The sequence below is a fragment of the Sphaeramia orbicularis genome, chromosome 3 (assembly GCF_902148855.1).
Source record: "Sphaeramia orbicularis chromosome 3, fSphaOr1.1, whole genome shotgun sequence".
NCBI classification, from domain to species: domain Eukaryota; kingdom Metazoa; phylum Chordata; class Actinopteri; order Kurtiformes; family Apogonidae; genus Sphaeramia; species Sphaeramia orbicularis.
The window spans coordinates 23,931,201-23,957,228 of NC_043959.1; the positions used below are offsets into that span (position 1 = coordinate 23,931,201).

Here is a 26,028-nt window from a genome sequence, read left to right on the forward strand (position 1 = left end):
TATCTACACATACTGTAATAGCAAATGAAGTAACAGTTTTTCCTCATAAAACATTTAAAAAATGATCAACAAAGGTGTATACAACAACAAAACCTGTGGTCAAATTATTATTTTTTTCACTTAAAATTTTATGGAAATTTTATAGACACATAGTCACCAAAAACAACAAACAAACAAACCTTACTTGACACTACATTCACATTATTCAGTCCTACCATTCCGGGTTCTGTAATCAGTCCATTTATTCAATTTTTTGTCCATTTGTGCTTCTTGTAGTCGCAGTTTTTGAGTTATTTTTACCATTGGATATATTCCTTCAATAACTGTGATCCATTGGTCCTTTGTTGGTGGTTCTGTCTTCCCCCAGTTTTTTGTAATAGCTTTTTTGCAAGCCACTAAAAGTACTTTAACCAAGTATATGTCGTTTCCTGCTACATTTTTGTCAGACAAGCTACACAAATAGTCCATCACAGCACATTGGAATCTCACACCCCATTATTTGTTGTCGTACCCCACACACCGTCTCCCAAAACAGTTATTTTATCATATTTCCAAAAAACGTGTGTGATTTACATCAAATTCTCCACATTCCCTCCAACATTTCTGCTGTCTAACTGCTTACTTTTCTTCTAAGGATGGTCACATTATTATTAACTCATTTAATAAGGCATTTTGCATTGAACAACATACAAAATATCATGGAGAACCTTCATTTATGTGTCTGTTCCATTGTTTGATACTATATATAGTTATTATAATATGCACCATAATATAAAGGAAACATACTTCACCTTACTGCAATAAAAGGATTTTCAACGTAGTGAAAAGCCTTTTTTTTGGGGGGGACATTAGTCTTATTTTTTGTTTCAGAAGCATGCATGTTATCAAGTGTGTTTTTTAAAGAGCATACCCTGGCCTTACGAAGATATTCCAGCTAATATTTGACAGATTAAACCAGTAACAAGCAAAAAAAAAAAAAAAAAAAAAAAAAAAGGTTAATGAATAATATTCCAGCAGAGGGAGCTTTAAAGCTGTGTATGACTTTTGTCACCAATTTTTCATCAAATCTGTAAAATCCAAGTCATAAACTAAGTATCATGAATCCGTAAGTCTTTCCGTGATTACATACCTGAATCTCTTCCCTCGTGAACAATTTCGAAGTGTACTCCACCATAAATAATCCATGTGCTTACAAACAGAGCCGATAGGTCACTTGGGTATTTTCGGAAATTTGTTGCGATGTGCACTGTGGGATGCGGAGCTCCACGCAGCTGTGGTAGCGGCAACAACAAACATGTTGACTGAGCGAAAATGGGTTGCGTGGAATGCCGCTTCCTGCAAAGCGTGTCGTGACAAATTTCCAAAAATGCCCGAGTGAATCCCTTTCCATGCCAGTTTTCCTTATTTTCCTTCGGTGCTCTCCTCCTCTCCCTGTATCCTGGAGTGTTTTTTACAGTATTGCATTCTAATACCAGTTCCTGTGCTTTGTCTCTGCAGCTCCTCAGTGAAAAGATCAGCGGGGCCGAGGGGACGAAGCTCGATGAGGACTTTATGGAGATGGAGAGGGTGAGTTCACACATGACCTGCGGGAAAACCTGGGAATATGATGAATATATAGTGTCACATTTAATAGTGTTGGATCCAGGGCTAGTCCTTCAGTACACAGATAGGAATGGTCATTATTTATGTACTGTACTTTACACTTTATGTAAAATAACCAGGAATCATTGGCTTTTTTGCACATTTGAGCTCATTCACAGCCCGTCCTCCATCCTTACAACAGATGCTTTATCTACCACCTCAAGCAGATCTGATTCAATACAACACTTACCCGACAAAGTGTGAACTTAAATAAAAGTACGATTGTGATTTCATGCCCAGAAAGGGAAAAACAATATTTTAAAGAGTATTAAATATGTTTCTTCTTGAAGCCATCTTCTCTCAGCTTTATTTAACTTCATCTTCAGACCCAAGACCAAGTTTTGGAAATTAGCCTTAACTATCAACACTATAATCCATACAGTCATGGAAAAAATTATTAGACCACCTTTGTTTTCTTCAATTTCTTGTTCATTTTAATGCCTGGTACTCTTTTTTTTCCTACTAAGGCTGGCTGCTTTACAAGGAGAAGAGGTGGAAGAAGTTTTAATAGTTCTGATCACACTGGTGTACAATTTTTTAGAAATGATTTGCTTCAGAGATTAAATGTGCTAAATGTTACGTATTTTAATAAGATTAATTGGAAAATAAATGACAAAAGTGCCGGTTTGCTGATGTTTTCAAGATATAGGACTAAGTGTTATTACACATATATATTAGTTTATGTACATTTATTAAATAGTTTTATAAATCTTCCACTAAATAGAACCTGTAAAGTGAATGTATTCTAATGTGCAGACAGTGTTTTGAAGTAGATCTTGAAGCTCTGAGACAAATATTCCTTTTGAGTCAAACCCATTCTCTCGTTAATTCTTGAGTTTCACATTTTGACCCAAGGCTGTATCTTGGAAAATTCAGCCAACCAGCATTTTTTACTTGATTTTTCTTAATCAGTGACTCTCATGTGGTAAAATTTCATTACTTTTATTCTGGAAGCATTTTCCTTGTAGACCAGTATCATAAAGCCATGTGAGAAATGACAGTATAACTTGAAGAAAACATTGTTCTGAGTCGTCTCCAATTGTTCATGTTGGGATTTTACAGGTGGAAGTGAGTTTAACAAGTCCTATTACAGTCGCGGGAAAAATTTTTAGACCCCTTGTTTTCTTCAATTTCTTGTTCATTTTAATGCCTGGTACAACTAAAGGTACATTTGTTTGGACAAATATAATGATAACAACAAAATTAGCTCATAGTAGTTTAATTTCAGAGCTGATATCTATGCATTTTCCATGTTTTCTTGATAATAACCAAAATCACTTTAGTTCTGACATCAGTATCTATGGCATTGTACTGACAAAAACAGTGCTTTTAGGCATTCCATATTTTCTTTTCTGTCTGTTTTAGTCACATGATACACAAAGGAGTTAGTACTTGATTGTATAACCATTGTTTTTGATGACTTTTGATGGTCTAAAAAAATTTTTCGCGGCTGTAAATTGCTGTTCTTATTTTACATATGTGCAATATACTGCACGAATAAAGTGAATAAATGTTCAAACAGTAAGAAAATGAACTGAAGTTAGTGGCAGTTGATAACTTACTGGTATCAAGTTCGTTTCCACAATAAAGAATCAGACATTGGATTAAAGTTGAAAGTAAAATTCAAACTACATACATACAATGATAACAGTTGCATATTAAGTATGTTCAATAATCGCACTGACATGTTAAACACGTGAAACCACAAAACAATTTGAAGTTTTTAATGAATGTATTAAATTATGGTTGAAACAGAAACAACTCTGTTCTGACATGTGATATTTTCTTGTAGTGCTTCTTTTTCTTATTCTTTTATTTTTGCCTCCTTTTTCTTTTTCTTCTCCTCCTTTTTATTGTTACAAGCTCTTAATACAGTGCATGTGGTACTTATTCATGTTGTATTTTGCAGTTCTAATGCAACTGTTCTGTCCACAAATTATAGCACATGTACATGCTCACCCTTAGAATTGCAGGTTTGTAAATAACTGAAGTGGACCTTTTTTTTTTTTTTTTTTTTTTTTTTTTTAATAAATATCTTCTTTTTTGCTTCTGTCAGAAAATCGAGGTCACCAACAAGTCAGTTCTTGACCTCCTGTCCAAAACAACAGAATACCTCCAGCCCAACCCAGGTAACCAGATACGAGTCACATATGTCATCATTTCATACAAGGGGTTCATCCTAATATAAAAGTAAATAAAGATGGCTTCCTCTTTTATTGTGTGACTTTTTAAAATTGTTTCCCTCTGCAGCATCCAGAGCTAAACTGAACATGCTCAACACAGTGTCCAAGATCCGAGGGCAGGTGAAGACCACGGGTTACCCCCAGGCTGAAGGCATGCTGGGAGACTGTATGCTGCGCTATGGCAACGAACTGGGAGATGACTCTGTGTTTGGTACGGATATACACCAATACTTTAGGACAGGGATGTCAAACTCCAGGGTTTCTGCGGGTCATTACAAGGCATTAAAAGTCATTAACTCTTTAAGTGCCAGACAGTTAAGGGGCTAATAAGCCTTAAAAGTGCCACAGAATTTGGCCGTTTTTCAGTATTTCGTGTCGTTTTTATATTTGAAGAATCCTGCAGAAAACCGCTCGGTAACATCCGACCGATTGCTGATTAGATTCAAAACGCACCGGACGCAGCCGATTCATTATTGATCGTAATTTGCATAATTTATAATAATAATAATAATAATAATAATAATAATCTTTATTTATATAGCACTTTTCATACATTAAAAACTGTAGCACAAAGTGCTTTACATATCAGTTTAAAAATCAGTACCGCCCCCCACCCACACCCACCCACTCACCCGCACACACACACACACATACATGCAAACCCACAAGCTCACACATACTTAAGAAGACTGACTGAGCACGGGTAGACCAGAACAAAAATGTACAAGTAAAAGTAAAACATCAATTTAGGAGGCGCTGTCTCAGGGAGCCATCCGCACCAGGAGGCAGCCGCCGACCCCGGCGACCAGGCACCAGCAACACAGCCCCGCATCCCAACTAGTGGGAGAGGGCCAACTGGGACCCCCACCCACCAGAAAGGAGCGGACCCCAGTGAGAGAAGGCGCCACAGCCCCCGGAGTCCACAGCCGCCCCCCGGCATGGAGGGCTCCCTCTGATGAAACACCGGAGAATAAGAAACATTAAAAAGATATAAAAATATTATTCGGTCGCGTGACCTCAAATTCCCGTCTGCTTGGTCTCAAAAGGGGGACACAGAAAGAACGTCATCGAAATGTGAGAAAGAAATGGGGGTGGATGGTTTGTTTGTACACAAATGTGGCGTGTTCTCCAAAGCCGATCTGATCGGCCCGTGGCACTTTACAGGTTGTTTTTGTAAAGCCGATTTAATCGGCCCATGGCACTGAAAGTGTTAAATAGTCTTTGCGAAAATTAAGGCCTTAAATGGCAATAAAAAACATTAAATTTGATGTCCAGAGGGATTAAAACATGAAATACACTTGATGGGAAAAAAAATTGTTATTCACGATTCTTTTTTTTTTTTTTTTAATTTACTTTTTATTTTGTTTTTGAGAAAACCATGACACACATACTTATACTAACAAAACAATACAAAACAAACAACAGGGGGGAGAGTCCAGCCTTAGAGCAACATCTAGTCCACATATACATACATCACACACATGCCTCGATATACTTGTATACCCATATTATTTTTTTCCTTTACAGTAAAGTTTTATTCACAATTCATTTTGATTATATAAACATTTCATCATTTTGATTGGAAGTATAGTGTGATGATTGACAGAAGGAACCCTTTAATTGGCTATTGTTTATGGCCGATACGCGAAGTCACAACACCGGATGCTTGGAATGCAACGTGCTGTGAGCGTGCTCATGCCGTGGCGAAAGAGCAGAGGGAATATTAGCAAATGCTGGAAAAATGGGAAAATGCCAGTTTCAGCAGAAGTGATTGGAGGAGGAGCCTGGCTGACGCGTGTCGATGGTAAACAGTCATAAAACTATATATAAAACTGTATCTGCAGATGGACATGGGCATTAAATTTGATTAAAGTGGCATTAAAAAGCATTAAATTAGATTTGCTGATACGAGCAGAAACCCTGAATTCGTTTTTGGTCGGGGCCACATACGGACCAATATGATCTTAAGCGGGTCAGACCAGTAAATAATAACCTATAAATGATGTAAATTCCAAATTTTTGTCTATGTTTTAGAGTGAAAAAAGTAAAATTACGTTATGAAAATGTTTACATCTACAAATGACCCTTTAAAAAATGGGAATTACATGAACAGCCTTACTCTTCTTAAGAAAAACAAGTGCAATTTTAACAATATTATGCCTCTGTTTATCATTTACACATGTGCATTACAACTTACAGATCACAGTGGATCTACAAATACGCAAAACATTTAATAACAGGCAGAATAGAATGGCAGTTACTTCTCTTCAGACATTTCTTGTTGTTCGTATTTGTTCAGGTTATTCACATTTTTTGGGAAAGGATAGTTTGTAAATGAAAATATTTTCATGTAATTTGGCTTTTTTACACTAAAACAAAGAGAAACATTTGGAGTTGTCATTATTTACAGGTTATTATGATATTATTTTACTGGTCTGATCCAGGTCAGATGAAATTGGTTTGAATATGGAACTTGAAATTAAATTATTTTCACCCTTGATTGTTAATATCTTCGGTGTAATTATGTATTCCTCACATTTATCCCGCAGGCTGGGACGGACCCTGTGGCGGGCCGGTTTTGGCCCATGGGCAGTACGTTTGACACTGCATTAGAACTTACAGATCATAGCGGATCTACAAATACACCAAACATTTAGTAAAAGGCAGAATATTGGTCAAATTTCAGGTTGTTCACATTTTTACAAATTACACTAAAACAAGAGAGAAATATTTGGAGTTGTCATTATTTATAGGTTATTATGATTGTATTTTACTGGTCTGACCCACTTTAGATTGAATTGGTCTGGATGTGGAACCTGAACTAAACTGATTTTGACACTTGACTGTTTATATCTTCATTTCGCAAATTCATCCCATTAGACCTCATGCTATTGGAGGAAACATAGGCTTTTCCTATAGTATTCCAAAAGCATGTGCTCTATGTTATATAAGTACATTGTCTTATAGTTTACTTAACCACCCATGTGTTTACCAGTGTCCTCCTTTAACATTCACCTACAGCTTCCTATGTGTTTACCTGATGTCTTCATTAATTATTTCCAAAGCGATAATCCTTCAGGTCACTTTAAATGGGTTCTTACAGTATAATCCTTCCATTTACTCATGCAGCCTAATGATAGTTTCATGGGGATGAAAGAGATGAGGATCACCTCTGATGTGCATTTAGAGTATTATTTTGTGACTAAACAAGGCTCAGACTGATGCAGATGACAAGGTGTGTTTTTAGCATCATCTGTCTCTAAAACACCATTAACTGCAGTGGTAGTATCATCCAAACTGACTCTGTTATGGAAGATTAAAGTTTTAGGCTGTCTCCCTTTGTGATTTTCAGAATTACTCGAGGCAAAGAGATAGTAGATGTTCATATGCATCCAAAACTAGACAAATGTATGCAGCAGTAAAGCTAAAACTTCAGCATAAGCCTTTTTCACACATGGCTTCATGGAGCTTTTAAAGTGATGACGTTCATACATACGATATGTCACTTGCACTGTTGGAGTTTACATGCAATTTAACAGCAAGTATCTGACAGTACATGTGTGCCTTTGTTCCCTCAAAGCTCATGATTACAACACATATGTACATATCTGTTGACAGCTTCATTTTCACACCGAGTCCTCTGATGCATTTCTACAACAGTTTTATCATTACATGTTGCACAAAGTTCATTCATGCTGAATCCTGTTACATTATTACTGCTGTGCACAAGCGTTAAATAGGATGCAATGTTTCAGGAGGGATGCATCAGGTTTCTATGAAATACGAGATAGAAAATATTTGAAAATGTAAGGAAATCATGTCAGATTAGAATTTGGTGAATAATAGACTGATGTGATGGACAAGAGATGTCAAACATAGGGTCCGTGGGCCAAAACCGGCCCACTAAAGCGGTGGTTTCCAACCTTTTTTGGCTCGTGACCCCATTTTAACATCACAAATTTCTGTTGACCCCAGACATTCAAAACGGAGACTTTTTTTTTTTTTTTTGCTAAAATTAATTTGTTTTTGATCATGTAATAGTTTGCTATACTATGTTGCAAATAAATGTTAATTTTAGATGACATTTAGTCTATATAATGTATATTATTATGGATGGAGGCAGAAAAGCCAGGTGCAGATTACTGCACAAAGGGAGAATTTATTTTCCTCGGTCAGGATATGTACAGTCAGTCCAGCTTGGATTTACAAGGCTGACAATTAATACTGAACAAACAAGAACTCAAACTGTGAATTATGAAAGAGCTGCAGCATCTGAAACCGACCACAATGAACATTTGACAGATAAACAGTACCACAGTGCTTCAGTTTCAGCTTCACAGTTTGTCATGTCTTTTATGGATTGTGATTGTCTCTCTCAACTCACCATATATTTTTCATTAGTATGTTTTTGGTTTGGGTTTTTTTTTTTTTTTTTTTTTGGTTTTTGATCAATTACTAGAAATTCCAGGCAACTCCATGTGGGCTCCAGACCCCAAGGTTGAAAAACACTGCACTAAAGGGTCCAATCTGGCCCATGGGATAAATTTGTGAAATGCTAAAATTACACTGAAGATATTAACAATCATGGGTGTCCAAATCAGTTTAGTTCAGGTTCCACGTACAGACTAATTCGAACTCCACTGTAATGTGTAAATGATAAACTGAGGCATAAGATTGTTAAAATTGCATAAACTTTTCTTAAGAAAAATTTCCGGTTGTTCATGTTGTTCACATTTTGTGAAAGGATAGGTTGTAGATATTAACATTTTCTTTTTCTTTTTTTTTTTTTTATTATTTTTTTCTACACCAAAGCAATTGGAGTTGACATTATTTATAGGTTATTATGCTATTATTGTACTGGTCCGGCCCACTTGAGTTCATAATGGACTGTATGTGGACCCTGAACTGAAGTTTGACACCCCCTGTGATTGACCAGTTGTGTCCATTATTACAGTTAACATACATCAGAAAAAAAAAAAACATGAAATACAACATGTTAACTCAAATGAAGACCTCCAGAGATTAGGAACTGGAGCTTTATGGAGTTCAGAGGTTCAGATAAATTATATTGAATGAAGACTTACAAACTGACTAGAGTTATGTTCCAGACCATTTTGCGGGCTGGTTTTGGGCCAGGGGCCTTATGTTTGACACCCCTGCTTTAGACAGATATCACAGCACAGCCTGCCGGTAAACTGAGTCTCTCTGTGTCTGTCTGTCTGTCTCACAGGCTGTTCTCTGGTGGACATGGGCGAGGCCATGAGGCAGATGGCAGACGTGAAGGACTCCCTGGACATTAACGTCAAACAGAACTTTATTGATCCCCTGCAGAATCTACAGGACAAGGACCTCAAAGAGATCATGGTACGTTAGAACAGCCTCCACCCTGGAATTACCTTCTGCTCAGAGTAATTCTGATGGTGTTTCAACACCCAGGAACTGTGACAACTCTACAGCCTGAGAGACGGACACGACAGGCGGTCCACACCCATATGAGTGGAGTTTTATTCCTGGAGTTAAGAGTGTATGTTAACTGAGAGTGTTTTTTTAAAAGCTAATATAAAAATGACAGTTTGGAGCAAAAAAAAAAAAACAGTAGGATGACTACAGTGGTTCCATGACTGTGCTCGTTTTGCGATTTACTCATTTTACGAATCAGTTTTCCCCATTGAAATGAACTGAAATATAATTAATACTTTCCAGCCCCTAAAACCACCCAAAAATCCTTTTTAAGGCATTTTAAAACAGAAAAAGTCAGGGTTCGATTGGGTGTTTGAAACCCTTGAAAAATCAGATTTACACTCACATTTACGGACAAAATACAAGAGCTGCAGGATGTAAAGCGAATTTCTCACACTGTGGTTCACTTGTACTGCAAGTTTGGTGTCAGAAACAAGTATTTTAATCAAAAGTATTCAATCTGTATTCATTTGCATGCCAGAAGTTATTCTTAGTGTAATGTGAAGATTGAACCAAAGTAACTGACTTTTTTTTTTCTTTTTTGGGAGAACTACTACAAAAAGACAAGTGCACCCATGGAAAGTTTCCAAAATATGGTGAACAAAAAAGAACACGAGTGGAAATTTTGGACATTCTGGGATATAATTTACATATTCTGGGAAAAAGTTACATATTTAAATATGATAAATTAATACTGGGAAATAGTTGCATATGTATATATGTTGTCCTATCTAGACAGACACCAGTACAAACTCACCCTATCTGGGACGAAGTCAAGGCAGGGGACTTCTGACGTGACTAGAATACGGATTAAATGATTACCGGTATAATGATAAACCACGGTAAAATTCCCAGTGGTTAGTATTACGATTTAAATTCTAATTATCATGATAACCGTGTTTTATTACCGCACTTTGAAAACAGAGAGAGAGACCTCTGTTAGTTCTATCTTTCTATCTTTCTATCTCTCTCCTCTCCTCTCCTCTCCTCTCCTCTCCTCTCCTCTCCTCTCCTCTCCTCTCCTCTCCTCTCTGGAAAAGAAACCAAAACAACTCAAACTTGATATGGAAAATGGTCAAACAATGGCCATAAGGTGTCATCTTTAATGCACATTTGTATGTTTGATGTTTACATGGTAATATATGAATGTTTCTGCCAACAAAGTACATTGCGCTGTTATTTTGTTTGTTTGTTTTTTTTAAATACAACTTTTTAAAATTATTTCAGGGTTTGTATAAGTACTTTTTGAACATTTTGAGCACAATTTCAACAATACCATGATAATAATGATAACCGTGATAATTTTGGTCACAATAACCGTGATATTGTTACATCCCTAGACTAGAATAATGTTCAAAATATGATTAAAAAGGGTGTGGTCTCTAGCTAAAACCCAACCTATTTTTGGTCATATAAAAAAGGTCTCCCAAGGCAAAAACACCAGTTGTGTCTGCAGATTTCAACTCAGTGTTTATTTTGTACTATAATAAACACTTAGTGCAGCTGAAATTCTGCCCGACCTCCAGCTTCGACTCTGTGTGACCGTCATTCGATGAAGCTCCATGACATAAATGGGAGCACAGAGACATAAATTTAACTTCCAGAGTACAGTTGTGGAAGAACATCAAAGAGACCAGAGATGTCTCCCACCACAACACCAGGTTCCACTGTAACGTCATCTCTACCTCTCAACCGTAAAACTCTGATATTTTAATTGTAATTTGCATGTGGTAAACTAGTTAGTTTTTGCTTTAATAGAACCTGGATGAAGTGAATCATGAGCGTGTCTCTGTTTCGTTTGCAGCATCACCTGAAGAAGCTGGAGGGTCGCCGGTTAGACTTTGACTACAAGAAGAAGCGTCAGGGGAAGATCCCAGATGAGGAGATCCGTCAGGCTGTGGAGAAGTTTGAGGAGAGCAAAGATCTGGCAGAAAGGAGCATGTTCAACTTCCTGGAGAATGACGTAAGAGCGGACAGAAACACTGTCACGATATGGCTGATGCTTTGGGACATTTTGTACCTATCCAATCTAATCTATTTTATTTATATAACACATTTAAAAAGCACAAGGTTACCAAAGTGCTGTACAATACAAAAAGTTTAAATATAGTTTAAAATGAATAGTCGAGAGAAGACATTCAATGAGAGAGAGAGGACATTCTACATAATCCTCCACTTGAAGCATTTTAACCATATCCATGTAATGCATCCTGGATTGCAAGTAACCATGGCAACGGCACTGATGCTTTTATTCTTTTGTACTTTAACCCTCAAAGACATACATCACTGGTGGTGAAAAGCATCGACTGATCTAAAATGTTTCATAACTTTTGAACTACTAAGCCTTTTAATCCTTCATAGTTCACTCATAGAAATAGTCTGAAATTCCAAATTTCAACCTTAGTGTCGTATTGGTGGACAGAACAAGATTTTATTATAATTGTGAAATAAAAAATAAATAAAAAAATAGTCATGTAGAAATTAAAGGTCAATGAAGGTACCATATTTGGTTCCTTACCTGTAAGTGGCAAAAAACAAAAAGAAACAGAAGTAACAAGTGGTGCCAGGCACAACAAACGCCACTCCTTGCATATATTTTGCCCATTATTAGTAAATGGGAAGATTTTAAAAATTCATAAAAAATTTGAACTTTGACCTGCTGTTCCCAAAATGTAATGAGATCCATTCTGGGTCACTGGCAATCTATAAACCAAATTTGGTATGAATTCAACCAATAGTTTTGCTGCTACTGACATGTGAAATTTCACCCATTATAAGTAAATGGAAAAAAAAAATTAAATTCATAAAAGATTTGAACTTTAACCTACTGTTCCCAAAATGTAATGAGATCTATCCTGGGTCACCGGCAATTGATAAAGTCAATTTGGTATGAATTCAACCAATAGTTTTGCTGCTACAGACATGTGAAATTTTGCCCATTATAAGTAAATGTGGGGAAAAAAGATTTTGAAAATTCTGAAAAAAATGTAACCTTAGACTTACTTTTTCCAAAATGTAATGAGATCTATTCTGGGTTACTGGTAATCTATAAACCAAATCTGGTATGAATTCAACCAATAGTTTTGCTGCTAGGGTGTCAACAAGCAAAGAAACAAACAAACCAAAAACAATACCCCTTGCCTCCCCTTTGGGGGGACGGGGTAAATATAAAAAAAATTCAAGAAAAATATATGTTAGGTAAAAGGAGCATGTATTTTAGAACATGACTTTTCTAACATTAGACCAACATAAGCGCTGATCCAGACCCCTGTCCACATCCACATTATCCCTTTGAACATCATTCCTTACATGAGTACCATTATTTCATGGTACCGAACAAAGCAGGTACACTCACTGTTCATGCAGAGGTGGACCTTACAGACCCTGTAGACCACATTGGACCTGAGATTGTTGACTCACTGTCCTCACTGGAACTGTTGCCGTCACTGTCTTGTAATATATGCTGAAATTGTCACTGGCTCGATAAGGGGTTAATAATACATACGAATAATTGGTATAAAATACAGTTTTTCATCTTTTCATGGTCATCAAATATGACCCATTTGGACGTTCAGAGACTCCGTAGTGAACGTGGAAATGCTGTCATCATCTACAACATTGATTCACCAGTAAAATCCAGTGAGGTTTGATTATATTTGACATTTGTTCAGTTGCTGAAAAATACACTTTTTCCTCAGTTTTCTCTGTTTTGATATAATAACCTTACATTTACTTTGAGCTTTTATGAACATCTACATGATCAGTAAATTAAATATAGTAAAATACATGACTTTCACTGAAAAATGAAAAAAAAAAAAAAATAGAGAATGATATAATAAATGGTGATTAATCATTTAGGAAAGATTAAATGTAGAGAAAAAATAATTTGAAAGTGGCCATAAAAATAGCTGTAGGGCTTTGAGGGTTAATACTAGTAATTTTCAGGTGTGAATGCACATAATTGAGGATAAAATTCACAATAAACAGTTGAGGTTGAAAGATAACACACACCTTTTTTCACAGTTGTAAAAATAACTTTTTCCTGTTTGTTCATTTAGTCGGACTACTTTATTAAGAGAGAGTTTTAGTTTTGTTGACGCCTGCCTTTGTGTGCATGGTATATGTGGCCAACAGGTGGAGCAGGTGAGCCAGTTGTCGGCGCTGATTGAGGCGGCGTTGGAATACCATCGGCAGTCGTGTCACATCCTGGAGGAGCTCAGCAGTAAACTGCAGAAGAGGTGAGCAGGTTTATTTATAGGTCCTATTGACTTCAGTGTCAGTGACGACTGTGAAAAAGGAAACGTCTTCATGTGTTCGTGTTGACGTCAGTATCAGATGCAGCATTGTTGGAGTTGAAATGTGAACACGTCAAACTCATTTTAGTTCAGGGGCCACATACAGTCCAATATGATCTCACCTGGGCTGGAACAGTAAAATAATAGGGTAATAACCTATAAATAATGACCACTCCAAATTTTTCTCTTTATTTTAGTGCAAAAAAATAACATTAAATTATAAAAATAGTTACATTTATGAACTATCCAAACAAAAAAGGTGTGAATAACCTGAAAAAACTGAAATTTTAAGTGCAATTTTCACAATATTATGCCTCAACTTATCATTACCTCCACTAGGAGGTATTATGATCGCTTTGCTTTGTGTGTTTGTTTGCATGTTTGTTTGCATGTTTGCGTGTTTGTTTGTTTGTTAGCAGGATAACTCAAAAAGTTATGGACGGATTTTCATGAAAATTTCAGGAAATGTTGATACTGGCACAAGGAATAAATGATTAAATTTTAGTGGTGATCGGGGGGGGGGCACAGATCTGTCTTGGCGGAGGTCTGCGCTCTCCGAGTGCTTTTCTTGTTTATGCATGTGCATTATGGATCAGATCCACAAATGCAGAAAACGTTTGTAACAGGCAGAATATTGTTAAAATTGCACTTAATTTTCTTTGGGCATTTCAGATTTGTATTTGTTCAGATTATTCACATTTTATTGTTCAAGGATAGTTTGTTAATGTAAATATTTTCATAATTTAATGGGTTTCTTTGCACTAAAACAAAGAGAAAAATTTGGAGTTGTCATTATTTATGAACATAATGTAATAGTATTTTTTTCACATTAAACCGAGAAGAAAATTTGGAGTCATTATTTATAGGTTATTATGCTATTATTTTACTCACATGATGTTATATATTTTTAGATATTATTTATTTTATGCTGATAGGAAGCTAAACGATAGACTGTTGTGTGGAGAAGGGATGGGATTAAATAAATTATACTTCCTCCCACTCCTTTTCAAATGTGCAAATGAAGTCGTACTTTGTTTTCATGTATATGTATGTATTTTTTCATGTCTTCTTGCAGTCTGTTTAATTTCTAAGTAGGGGTGGGCGATATGGGCAAAAAATATATATCTTGATTTTTTTTTTTTTTTTTTTAATTTCCCGATAATGATAATCTGACAATATCCTTTAAAATGTGAATTTTTTTTTTTCCCCTTTCAAAAAATGCTGTACAACTACTTGCTTACCAGAACATCTATGGATAGACACAGAATTTCAGTACCACAGCTCTTGTTTGGTTTTTTTTAGTGCTTCATACATCTTCTGCAAAACTTGCAGGGGCGGGGGCAGTAGTTATATACGTGGGTGTGCGGTCCATAACTAATGTAACTAACAGTGGCGTAAAACAGAAGTGAAACTTTACATACTTTCAATGTCCGACTCTGGGCTTCTATTCCTCTATTAAACAGTGGATCTTACATGAAATTTTCACAACTTCTAACCTGTATCCACTGGACCCCTTCCACTGCTCTATGGGCCCCCCACAAATGCTGGGCCCCATGAATTTATCACATTTACCCCCCCTTTATAGCGTCCCAGCTTGCATATAACATTATTTTGACCATCATCAGTCTGGTCAAAACCACATCATTTCCAGACTAGTGATGTGGACCCACGTCTGCTATGAAATCATACTCTGAGACAGGACACTCCTGCAGATTTCCTACATGTGAGATGATGTTCTGTTTTGGTGCCGCCGAATCACCACCAGACTGAATCCTTGCTGCTGATTGGCTTCTGAGGCATTTAGCCAATGAGGACTTTCATGCACCTCTCCTTTACTGTCTACAGGGTGGGGAAGCAAAATTTACAATATTTTGAGGCAGGGATTGAAAGACAGTGTATGACCAATTAGTTTATTGAAAGTCATGAGAATTTATTTGCCACAAAAAAATGTACATAATAGAATAGGGCTGCTCGATTATAGGAAAAAAAATAATCACGATTATTTTAGCAATAATTGAAATCACGATTATTAAAAACGATTATTTGTTAACCTTAAAGTTGTTTATTTTTTTCTTGCAAAACAATGTAAAATATACTCTTTAAACAAAAATAAAGCTTTTAACCACTAAAACAAAGTATGTTCACTTTTGTACGAAACAAAAAAATCTTTGAATGCAAATAAGTGTACTGTAAATTCAAGTATGTTTCCTTTTGTAAATAAATAGTGCACTGGAATTAAACTGCTCTAGACTTGCCATAGAACTGTAGCAATAAAAAAAAAAAACTCACGTAAAGTGCAAATTATAAATTCAAGTATGTTCAATGTAGTATGAAACAGTAAATTCAGTGGCGTGCCATGAGGTTTCAGTTCAGGCCTTCTGTATACATCAGCCATCTAGAAGACGTACGTTAGGGTTATACGGGTTAGGTCAGGTTAGGTTAATACGGGAGTTGCAGCGTAAAGAGATTCGGAGACTGAAGATTGCATTGCGGGCGAAGTTGTAAACGGAGTTGTTTTTATGTGTTTTAGTTTTTCATAAGATTATGATAAAGGTGGCGGTGGTTAAACTTTAGATGGTTTAAAGGTTTGTTGTGTTACCGGTCGGTGCGGACACAACTACGAAACACTTTTTGCACGTGATGTGTTTTTGCTCTTCGTCTTCTTCATCAAACCCAAAGTGATTCCATACAATTGAATTTGACTTGCCTTTTTTGTTTACCAAGCACTTCTGCTGTGATTCTCCTGCCTTTTTTTCCCGGTCGCTAGGTACAACTTTCCTCTTGGGGTGGACCTGCCGGCTAGCAGGCAGCAGTAGCTTAGAGGGGGGCGGGGCAGAGCAGCTCATGGTAGCTTGCGTATGCATGAATTAAAACAACTCAAAATTAATAATCGTTTTTTCTCGATGACATAATTTTTGTAATCATTGCGTGTAATAATCGAAATCATAATCGAATTTCGATTAATTGCACAGCCCTATAATAGAAAATGTTTTTATTCTATGTGTCCTCCTTCTTTCTCAATAACTGCCTTCACACGCTTCCTGAAACTTGGGCAAGTGTTCCTCAAATATTCGGATGACAACTTCTCCCATTCTTCTTTAATAGTATCTTCCAGACTTTCTCGTAATAGTTTTGCTCATAGTCATTCTCTTCTTTCCATTATAAACAGTCTTTATGGACACTCCAACTATTTTTGAAATCTCCTTTGGTGTGACGAGTGCGTTCAGCAAATCACACACTCTTTGACGTTTGCTTTCCTGATTACTCATATGGGCAAAAGTTTCTGGAAAGGTATGGATAATAGTGTTCGGTATGATTATGGCATCAATATATGTTTGGTTTCAAAACAATTGACGTAGTGCCTGCTGAGAAAAAACAACTAAATGTTCATTGTAAATTTTGCTTCCCCACCCTGTATGCACTGCCCGTTTGTTTTCTTTATTTTTTTTATTTTTTATTTTTTTGACACTTTTTATTTATAAACATTTTAATTTTTACAGAACAAGAACAAAAAAGTGAGGTCTGGGGATGACAATTATAACATAAACATGCATACAGCTTCAGCCTTTTTTTTAATTGGTACTGTCACAGTTTGTAAAGGTTGTCCATTTTCTCCAGCGCCTTTTTCCCAGCTCCTCCTGGAGCCGCAGGGTGAAAGTCATGCATTCCATAAGTCTAATGTTTTCTACAATTGAAATGAAAAGTTGCATTGTGGGTGCCTCTTTCTGCGGCAAACATTTTGTTATGGCTTTTTTAGCTGATGTCAACGAAATCTTTAGGTCAACATCGCCTGAATCCAGTTTTGTTTGTTTTGTTTTTGAGACAGTATGAATACTTAATAATGTAAAATTGCACATCATCAAATCAACATTTACGATATTATCGTAGGCGATGTATATCGGCCACCTCTATTTCTAAGGACTGAGTAGGATTACTTTTGTTTTGTTGCATGTATTCGAAATAAACTAAACTGAACATTGGTCTGTATGTGGAACCTGAACAAAAAACAGCTTTGACACCCTTGATTGTTAAAATCTTCAATGTCATTTTTGCATTTCACAAATTCATCCCAGGGGCCCGGATAGGACCCTTTAGCGGCCCGGTTTTGGCCCACTAGCCCCATGTTTGACTCCCCTGCCCTGTACCATCTGCAGTCAGCGTTTCCATACAGTGCTGATGTTGTTGGTGTCACATTGACTGTTATGTAACAGGAGGATGAGAGTCACAGAGCGATGAAATAGATCTGTGAACCTGTCAGCGTTGGATGCGTTTCACATGTTAATGTGTTGTTGTGACACATTCACCTCAGGCCCAGTTTTCCACCAGAGAAGACTTTTCTGTCTTTTACAGCAATTTTCATGAACGTGAAAATCGTGTCTATTTCTGCTCTCATGTGATCAGTGGGTTGAAAAATTAGAAAGCATGAAAACTACGATCACATAAGACCATTTGGCATATTTTCTGTGTGGATGGATGTCATTTTGGTTTGAATTTGTATGAAATGAAGAAAGTAGAGCTGGATGATATGGTAAAATATTCAGTGTCATTTTTTTTTCAGTGTTATGGATGATTTTAAATGTCATATGTGACTGGAGAAACTCATTCGCAATTAATTTATTAATTTAAGAGGACAACGCATTGCATTTAAATTGTTTTGTTGAATGGTCACCAGAGAAATAATATTGATTTTGCGATTTTTTTTTTTTTTTTTTTAAGATATTCGGACAGAAAAACTTCAGTTAATTGAATTAATTCGACATAATACCCAAAGTATACGTGAAAGTGCATGCATCTCCTTATATACAGTCGTGGAAAAAATTATTAGATCATCAACAGTCATCAAAAACAATGGATATGCAATCAAGTACTAACTCCTATGTGTATCATGTGACTAAAAAAGACAGAAAAGAAAATATGAAATGTCTAAAAGCACTGTTTTTGTCAGTACAATGGCATAGATGTTGATTTAAGAACTAAAGTGATTTTGGTTATTATCAAGAAAACATGGAAAATGGATAGATACCAGCTCTGAAATTAAACTACTATGAGTTAATTTTGTTGTCATCATTATATTTGTCCAAACAAATGTACCTTTAGTTGTACCAGGCATTAAAATGAACAAGAAACTGAAGAAAACAAGGGGTCTAAAAATTTTTCCCGCAACTGTAATAGGACTTGTTAAACTCACTTCCACCTGTAAAATCCCAACATGAACAATAGGAGACGACTCGGAACAATATTTTCTTCAAGTTATACTGTCATTTCTCACATGTCTTTATGATCAGAACTATTAAAACTTCTTCCACCTCTTCTCCTTGTAAAGCAACCAGCCTTAGTAGGAAAAAAAAGAGGAAAAATAGAAAAATAAAGCACTATTTTCTGATTGTTTGACGTTATGCTCTAAAGCTCAGACAAACTCACCCATAAATTATAAAAGCCTCTCAGACAGAACAGAACCTCGTGAATAGCGGCGTTCTTTATTGTTCCATTGCTGCACAAGATTTATGACATTGTGTCTTCAAGTTTTTATGATATCAGTCATTTTTATCTCACCGGCAGATTGGCCATGAGCTATTGTGAAGGCACTGTGACTGGTATTGTCCTCGTTAACAATTTCTTCAAACATTATCTGACGAAACTACAGGTCAGACTCATTTCAAATTGTATATGTAGCTTCCTTGGGACAATGTTTACAAAGTTTGTTCACAGTTTTGAGAAATTTATATTTTTGGGTTTTTGATGAATTTTTGAAATATTAAAAATTTGTCTGTACTTGTAAAGGTCCATAATTTGATGGTTTATAACATATAAATGGTTACAGATATCAATAAAGTTACTATTGAGCACTGATAGGAAGTCATATATGGAGTTTCATTTGGGTTCATGAACTTTGACCTTTGAGTGGCCTTGAAGGGTCAAAGCCAGGGTCATCACTGTCTAGATTTCCACAAGCATCTTCTCCACAACTACAGGTTTTATTCATTTAAACATATTTATACAGCTTCCTTTGGACAATGCCTACAAAGTTTGTTCACAGTTTTGAAAAATTTAGATTTTTGGATTTTTGACATTTTTTTTTAGATATAAAAAAATTGCCTTCACTTATAATGGGTCATATTTTAATGGCTTATAACATGGAAATGGTTAAAGTTATCAATATAGTTACTATTGACCACTGATAGGAAGTCATATATGGACTTTCATTTGGGTCCGTGACCTTTGACCTTGAGTGATCTTGAAGGCTCAAACTCAAGGTCACCAACGTCTAGTTTCAACAATCTTTCAGCTTCATTTCATTTTTTTTAATGTAGCTTCCTTGGGACAGTGCCGACAAAGTTTGTTAACAGTTTTGAGAAATTTAGATTTTTGGATTTTTGATGAATTTTTGAAATATTAAAAATTTGTCTTTACCTATAATGGTTCATATTTTGATGGTTTATAACATATAAATGGTTACAGATATCAATAAAGTTACTAGTGAGCACTGATAGGAAGTCATATATGGACTTTCATTTGGGTTCATGACCTTTGAGTGACCTTGAAGGGTCAAAGCCAGGGTCATCAATTTCTAGATTTCCACAATCTTCTTCTCCAAAACTACAGGTTGGATTCATTTAAACATATTTATGCAGCTTCCTTTGGACAATGCCTATAAAGTTTGTTCATAGTTTTGAGAAATTTAGATTTTTGAATTTTTGACATTTTTTTAGATATAAAAAAATTGCCTTCACTTATAATGGGTCATATTTTTAATGGCTTATAACATGGAAATGGTTGAAGTTATCAATATAGTTACTATTGAGCACTGATAGGAAGTCATATATGGACTTTCATTTGGGTCCAAACTCAAGGTCACCAGCGTCTAGTTTCAACAATCTTTCAGCTTCATTTCATTTTTTTTTTTTAATGTAGCTTCTTTGGGACAGTGTCGACAAAGTTTGTTTACAGTTTTTTAGAAATTTTTGAAATATTAAAAATGTGCCTCTACTTACAGTGGTTCATATTTTAAAGGCTTATAACAGAAATGGTTAAAGATACAATTTAGTTACTATTGATCACTGATAGAAGTCATGTATTGACTTCTATTTAATTAGTTGAGTTCTCCTCCAGTGAAAGTACCACCCACTTCTATTGGGAGATTGATCTGCATCCAGACCACAGGACTCGAACATAGAGACAGAACCTGACAACCTCACAAATTCAACTTGGTATTGATACTTGATAGAACATTTCGGTGAGATACAGGGATAGTGGTTCTATTTTATGATACCGTGATCATTTTTTCCTGTGTTTCTTGTGATTTTAGGATATCCACAGCCAGCGGTCGCCCCAAAAGGGAGTTCAAACCAAAGTCCATCAGGAGCAGCATCGAGGCGCTGGACAACAGTCAACACAACGGCCTTTCCTACAGCTCCTCTCTCAAATCCACAGGTATAAACCCTCCAACCACCGCCGCTGACCACATCAGTGTCCTCTTCTGTCTGTGTTTATCTGTTAGGTTTGTCTGTTACTCCCATCTCCATTATTTTCTTTGAGTTCCACCTTTTTTTTTGTTATCTATTACAGATATCCAGACCAACCACACAGTGAATGGGAAAAGTACGTATCCCTTTGTAAAGTTTTTGGTATCAACATTTACCTTCCAGTGTGTTCTACCAGTATTATACAGAGAAAATCAACTAATGCAGGGGTGTCAAACTCATTTTCTTCTAGGGGCCACATTCAGCCCAATTTAATCTGAAGGACCAGTAAAATAATAGCATGATAGACAATAAATAATGAAACTCCAAATTGTTTTAGTGCATAAAATAACATTCAGTTATGCCAATATTTACATTTAAAAACTATCCAAACAAAAAGGATGTGAATAACCTGGAAAAAAATGCAATTTGTTAAGAAATATAAGTACAGTTTTATCAATATTGTGCTTCGACTTATCATTCATACATATGCATTACAGAGCAGATCTACAAAGGCACAAAACATGTAGTAACAGGCAAAATATTGTTAAAATTGCACTTAATTCTCATTAGATATTTCAGGTTGTTCATATTTATTCAGGTTATTCACATTTTATTGTTAAAGGTTTGTTAATGTAAACATTTGCATAATTTAATGTTTTTTTGCACTAAATCAAAGGGAAAAATGGTGTTGCCATTATTTATAGGTTATTATTAGGGACCGAGCCGAAAGGTAAGGCCCTCTCACACAGTGAGAGGCCTTGCCTGCAAGCAAGGCCCTATTGTTTTTCGTTCGTTTTTATATTATTATTATTATTATTTTTCCGTGACGCTTTAAACTGGAATTTGCCCCCCTAAACATGCTCAAAAACTCACCAAATTTGGCACACATGTCAGGCCTGGCGAAAAATTTGATAAAATGTAAAAATTAACCCCATAGGTGCCAAAATGGCCTCTCTAGCGCCACCTATGTGAAAAAAATGGGAAAAGCCCTAGTGGCCACTAGGAATGTCGTACAGACATGAAACCAGTGCCAAAATTCTTGTTGGATGAAGCACTACAAATCATCCACTGACACTTATGACCTAACTCCAACAGGAAGTTCGCAATATGCCTTTCAAAATAAAATTTCTAAAACTAACTCCGATGACACCGTTTGTCATATTGACTTCTAAATAGCATCAAAAGATAGAGTGAAACCTCCTCAAAAAAGTGATCTCTCACTTTTTCCGGAACTGTCTTAGTTTTTTTTTTACAAGCCCGCAAAGTTGTGATGTTTGGAACTCATTTTTCACTTTGCAGTTTTTCCTGATATGTGACATATCTTCACGTTCAGGGGACTCAGCACAATGCTCACATGCAAAAATTTTTGAGATAGGATGTACGGTTGTTGATTTATAACAATTCTTTTATTTTCTTACTTTTTCCACTTTAGACTGCCATTTGACCCCCTTAACATGCTCCAAAACTCACCAAATTTGCCATGTATGTCATGGCTGGTGAACACTTTCATACAATATCAAAAATTAACCCCTTGGGTGCCAAAATGGACTCTGTAGCGCCACCTATGTACTAAAAAACACACAAAATCTGCCCTAGCAGCCAGTAGGAATGTCACAGAAACATGAAACAAATGGCAAAATTTTGGTCTGATTGAGCCCGACAAATCATACACTGACACTCATGAGCTAACTCCAACAGGAAGTTGGCAATCTGCCTTTGAAAGTTACTCTACGTTTCTGCAATTACTGCTTATTCATTTCAGAGTTTTGACATAAAAGTTAGACCTCATTGAATTCCCACAAGTCTGCAGAATCCAAAAGTGAAAGAATTTTTCAGATACGACCTACGGTTATGGAATTATAGCGATTTTTTGAAGACTATGTTTAGTTTCACTTTTCCAAATGGCAAAATCCCTATAAAAGTCTTGCTGGTGCACATTTTCACATGTCTCTCTGTAGTGCAGTGGTTCATGTAGCTGCCTATGGAGCTGAAGGACCCTGGTTCAAGTCCCAGGTAGTCCAAAAGTTTTTTTTTTTTTTTATTTTATTTTAAAACAGGTTTTACTGCATTGTATTGTGGATATTGGAAATTTTGCACACATTCAAAAGTACACGGAGTACATTTTTTCAAAATAAAACCAAAATTAAGAATAATACAAAATGTCTATTACATAACTTCTTTTCATTTTTATGACCAAACACTAAACTGTTTGTACAATGTTTCTTCATTCAAAAGTACTCTTTCTCACAGACACACATCCTCACACAATAGGGTTTTTCCAAAATAAAAGCCTTAAATGTGGTAAATCATCACTTTTATACTCACTTATTCATACAATTTCAATTAATTTTTCAAACTGATTCTTTCTCTCACATTAAAAACAAATGCACATACACACAGTAGGGTTTCCAAAATAAAAGTCTCATTTTAAAGGTGATGGTGGTTTCAGCAGAGGGTCACTGGTGTTCTGTACAGATGTAAGGAGGACAGACACTAAAGGATGGGAACTGGTATGGGGACGGAAAGTGTGAGTGGAGCTGAGGCGTCGACAGTCACGGGTGGCGGATCGCGGGGGAGGCGGATCGCCCGGTGCGAGGTCCCGCCCAATGCTGCTTGCAGCTTTAATATTATTTTTGAGTTTGATGCCCTAACTTGCACTTTGCAAATTCATCTTGCGGGCCGGATTGGAACCTTTGGTGGGCCAGTTTTGGCCCCCGGGCCGCATGTTTGACACCTGTGAACCAATGTGTGGAACATTGTGGGTGTTTTATGTATTTCTTGTGTGAGATAGGCCAGTAAATCAAGTAAAAATGTCCAAATCTTATCGTCATTTTAACTTTTTTGTCACAGTCCAGATTTCTCTATTAGAAAGGTATATTTAGTTTGTAGCAGTCTCCAATTTCACCACTAGAAGCTACTAAATCCTACACTCTGGTTCTTTAACCCTTTAACTGCTTGCTTGACAATATGGTATAGCACATTTTGAGCCACTATATTTCAATAAGTGGAGTACTTAACTCATCTTAACCTATAATTGAACTGGCTCTACCGCTTGGGCAGAATGTGTAATACCAAAAAAGTCCTCCAGGTGTCACTGTGATTGTCAGTGGTATGCTTCATCATCCACCCTCCAATCAGGATGACAGAAAGATGAAAATCGCTAAAAATATTCTGACTGGTTTTGGTGTTTAGTCACAGACACACAGATGAAGTGTGTTGAAGTGAAACACTTAAAGATGTCATGTTTCAAAGTGTAAAAATTATGTATCCAATACCCTGGATATTTTTGGGTGTTTAATTCTTTATAAATTTGCATTTTATTTATTTTCATCTACTTTAAAAAAAAAAAAAAAGATTTATTTCGAATATGGAAATGATACAAGCTTCCTGATTGCTACTAACTGACTTCTTTGCACAACATAATATAGAAATGAAAATTCAAGGAAGCATAAAATAATATAATAATACACACAAAAAAGAAAAAGAAAAAATCATATTCGAAAAGGACTGAGAAGAAGCGTAGTTTGTTAGCTCTCTCTGTCTAAACCAACAATATGTACACACATGCATATACACACACACACACACATATATATATATATGTATGTATGTATATATATATATATATATATATATATACACAAACACACACATATCACATGCATATATACCATCATGTACACATATATACATACCCATGCACATACATACACATATACATTCACATAGGTTTCTCTTCCTCTAATCCCTCTGCCATATCAATGAGTAAATGACAACAGTCAGTAATGAGAAGTATCAATTATAACTGCTAAACAAAATATCTTTGTACATTTTCTTAAACTGGTTAATATTTGGACTTTGCTTGAGTTCCTCACTTAGATTGTTCCATAACTTGACATCAGAATTATTACTATTGAGGTATTTGTATGAAATTATGTACTTTAACCATCAGCTGACATCTCGACCATTTGGTAGAGGTCAGTATTTAAAAAACCACGGGGTCTGTTGAAAAAAAAAAAAAAAAAAAAATGCTATTACTCACCCAAGCGTATAAGAAATACAAACAAAAAATTTTTTCATCAGGTTTTTCTTGGTGGGGTAGTTAAAGAGTTAAACGACAACACTGTATTATATGAAATCCATCCTCTGGATTCTAATGAAAAACTTCTGTCAAGTTGCATTATGGGAAAAGTACCCAGTAATTCTACACTACAAACAAAAAGTTAAAGATATTTTTCATTTTTAGGCTGTATTTTTCAGTTGGGATTCTTGCACAGTGATTTTTACTTTTTGTGTGTGAATTGAATTGAAACACATTTTTTTAATGACCAGACATAGTTTTATTTACACATGGCAAAAATGACCAAAAAAAAGACAAAAAAATAAAAAGAAATATCCTTAACTTTTTGTTTGTAGTGTAATTCTTGACCCATTCTATGAACTAGAAGCCTGTCAGAAAAGTATCATTGCCCTCTAGTGGTAGAAGGCGTCCATGCAGTATTTGAGGTTGTTTTTTTCACTGTGACGTCCTGGGTTTGTGTGTGTGTGTTTGTGTTTTATGTTCTGTTTCATGCTCACCACCACCTCCATGTGTGTCTCCATCTTACCCAGCTGATCACATAACCTCTGTCCCACTGTCATGGCCCGAGAGCCCCACTACCAATGGCAATAATCACCGTGAGTTTCCCACACCCACACCCACTCTGCACTCACACCTGCACGTCAGCCACCAGGAAAACCATTAATACGCACTTCATCTGCACTAAGCTACACTATATGGACAAAAGTATTGGGACACACAACCTGTTCTGAATCATATAAAAGAGGTAGATCACTTATTCCAGAGTAGTCTTATCAATATGAGTCTGTGAATTCTTTATTTATATATTATAATTATTATTATTATTATTGTTGTTGTTGTTGTTGTTATTATTATTTATTATTTTTATGGTGCAACAGGGTGAGAATGTTCATGGTTTGGGTATT

The 26,028-nt window shown here is 36.0% G+C and overlaps 1 protein-coding gene across 3 annotated transcripts in view; it reads left to right on the top strand.

Moving 5' to 3' along the window:
- The window catches only part of LOC115413320 (endophilin-A3-like), an 89,866-nt gene that overhangs the window by 58,300 nt on the left and 5,538 nt on the right, over positions 1-26,028 (top strand). Inside the window, exons 2-10 of one of the 3 annotated variants that reach the window (XM_030126084.1) lie at positions 1,498-1,566; positions 3,698-3,770; positions 3,892-4,035; positions 9,055-9,188; positions 11,089-11,247; positions 13,419-13,522; positions 20,886-21,010; positions 21,146-21,178; positions 25,654-25,719. In XM_030126084.1, the coding sequence (XP_029981944.1) occupies positions 1,498-1,566; positions 3,698-3,770; positions 3,892-4,035; positions 9,055-9,188; positions 11,089-11,247; positions 13,419-13,522; positions 20,886-21,010; positions 21,146-21,178; positions 25,654-25,719 (907 nt within the window). The remainder of the gene's footprint in view (positions 1-1,497; positions 1,567-3,697; positions 3,771-3,891; positions 4,036-9,054; positions 9,189-11,088; positions 11,248-13,418; positions 13,523-20,885; positions 21,011-21,145; positions 21,179-25,653; positions 25,720-26,028) is intronic. The other 2 variants (XM_030126092.1, XM_030126101.1) reach the window with 2 other exon arrangements.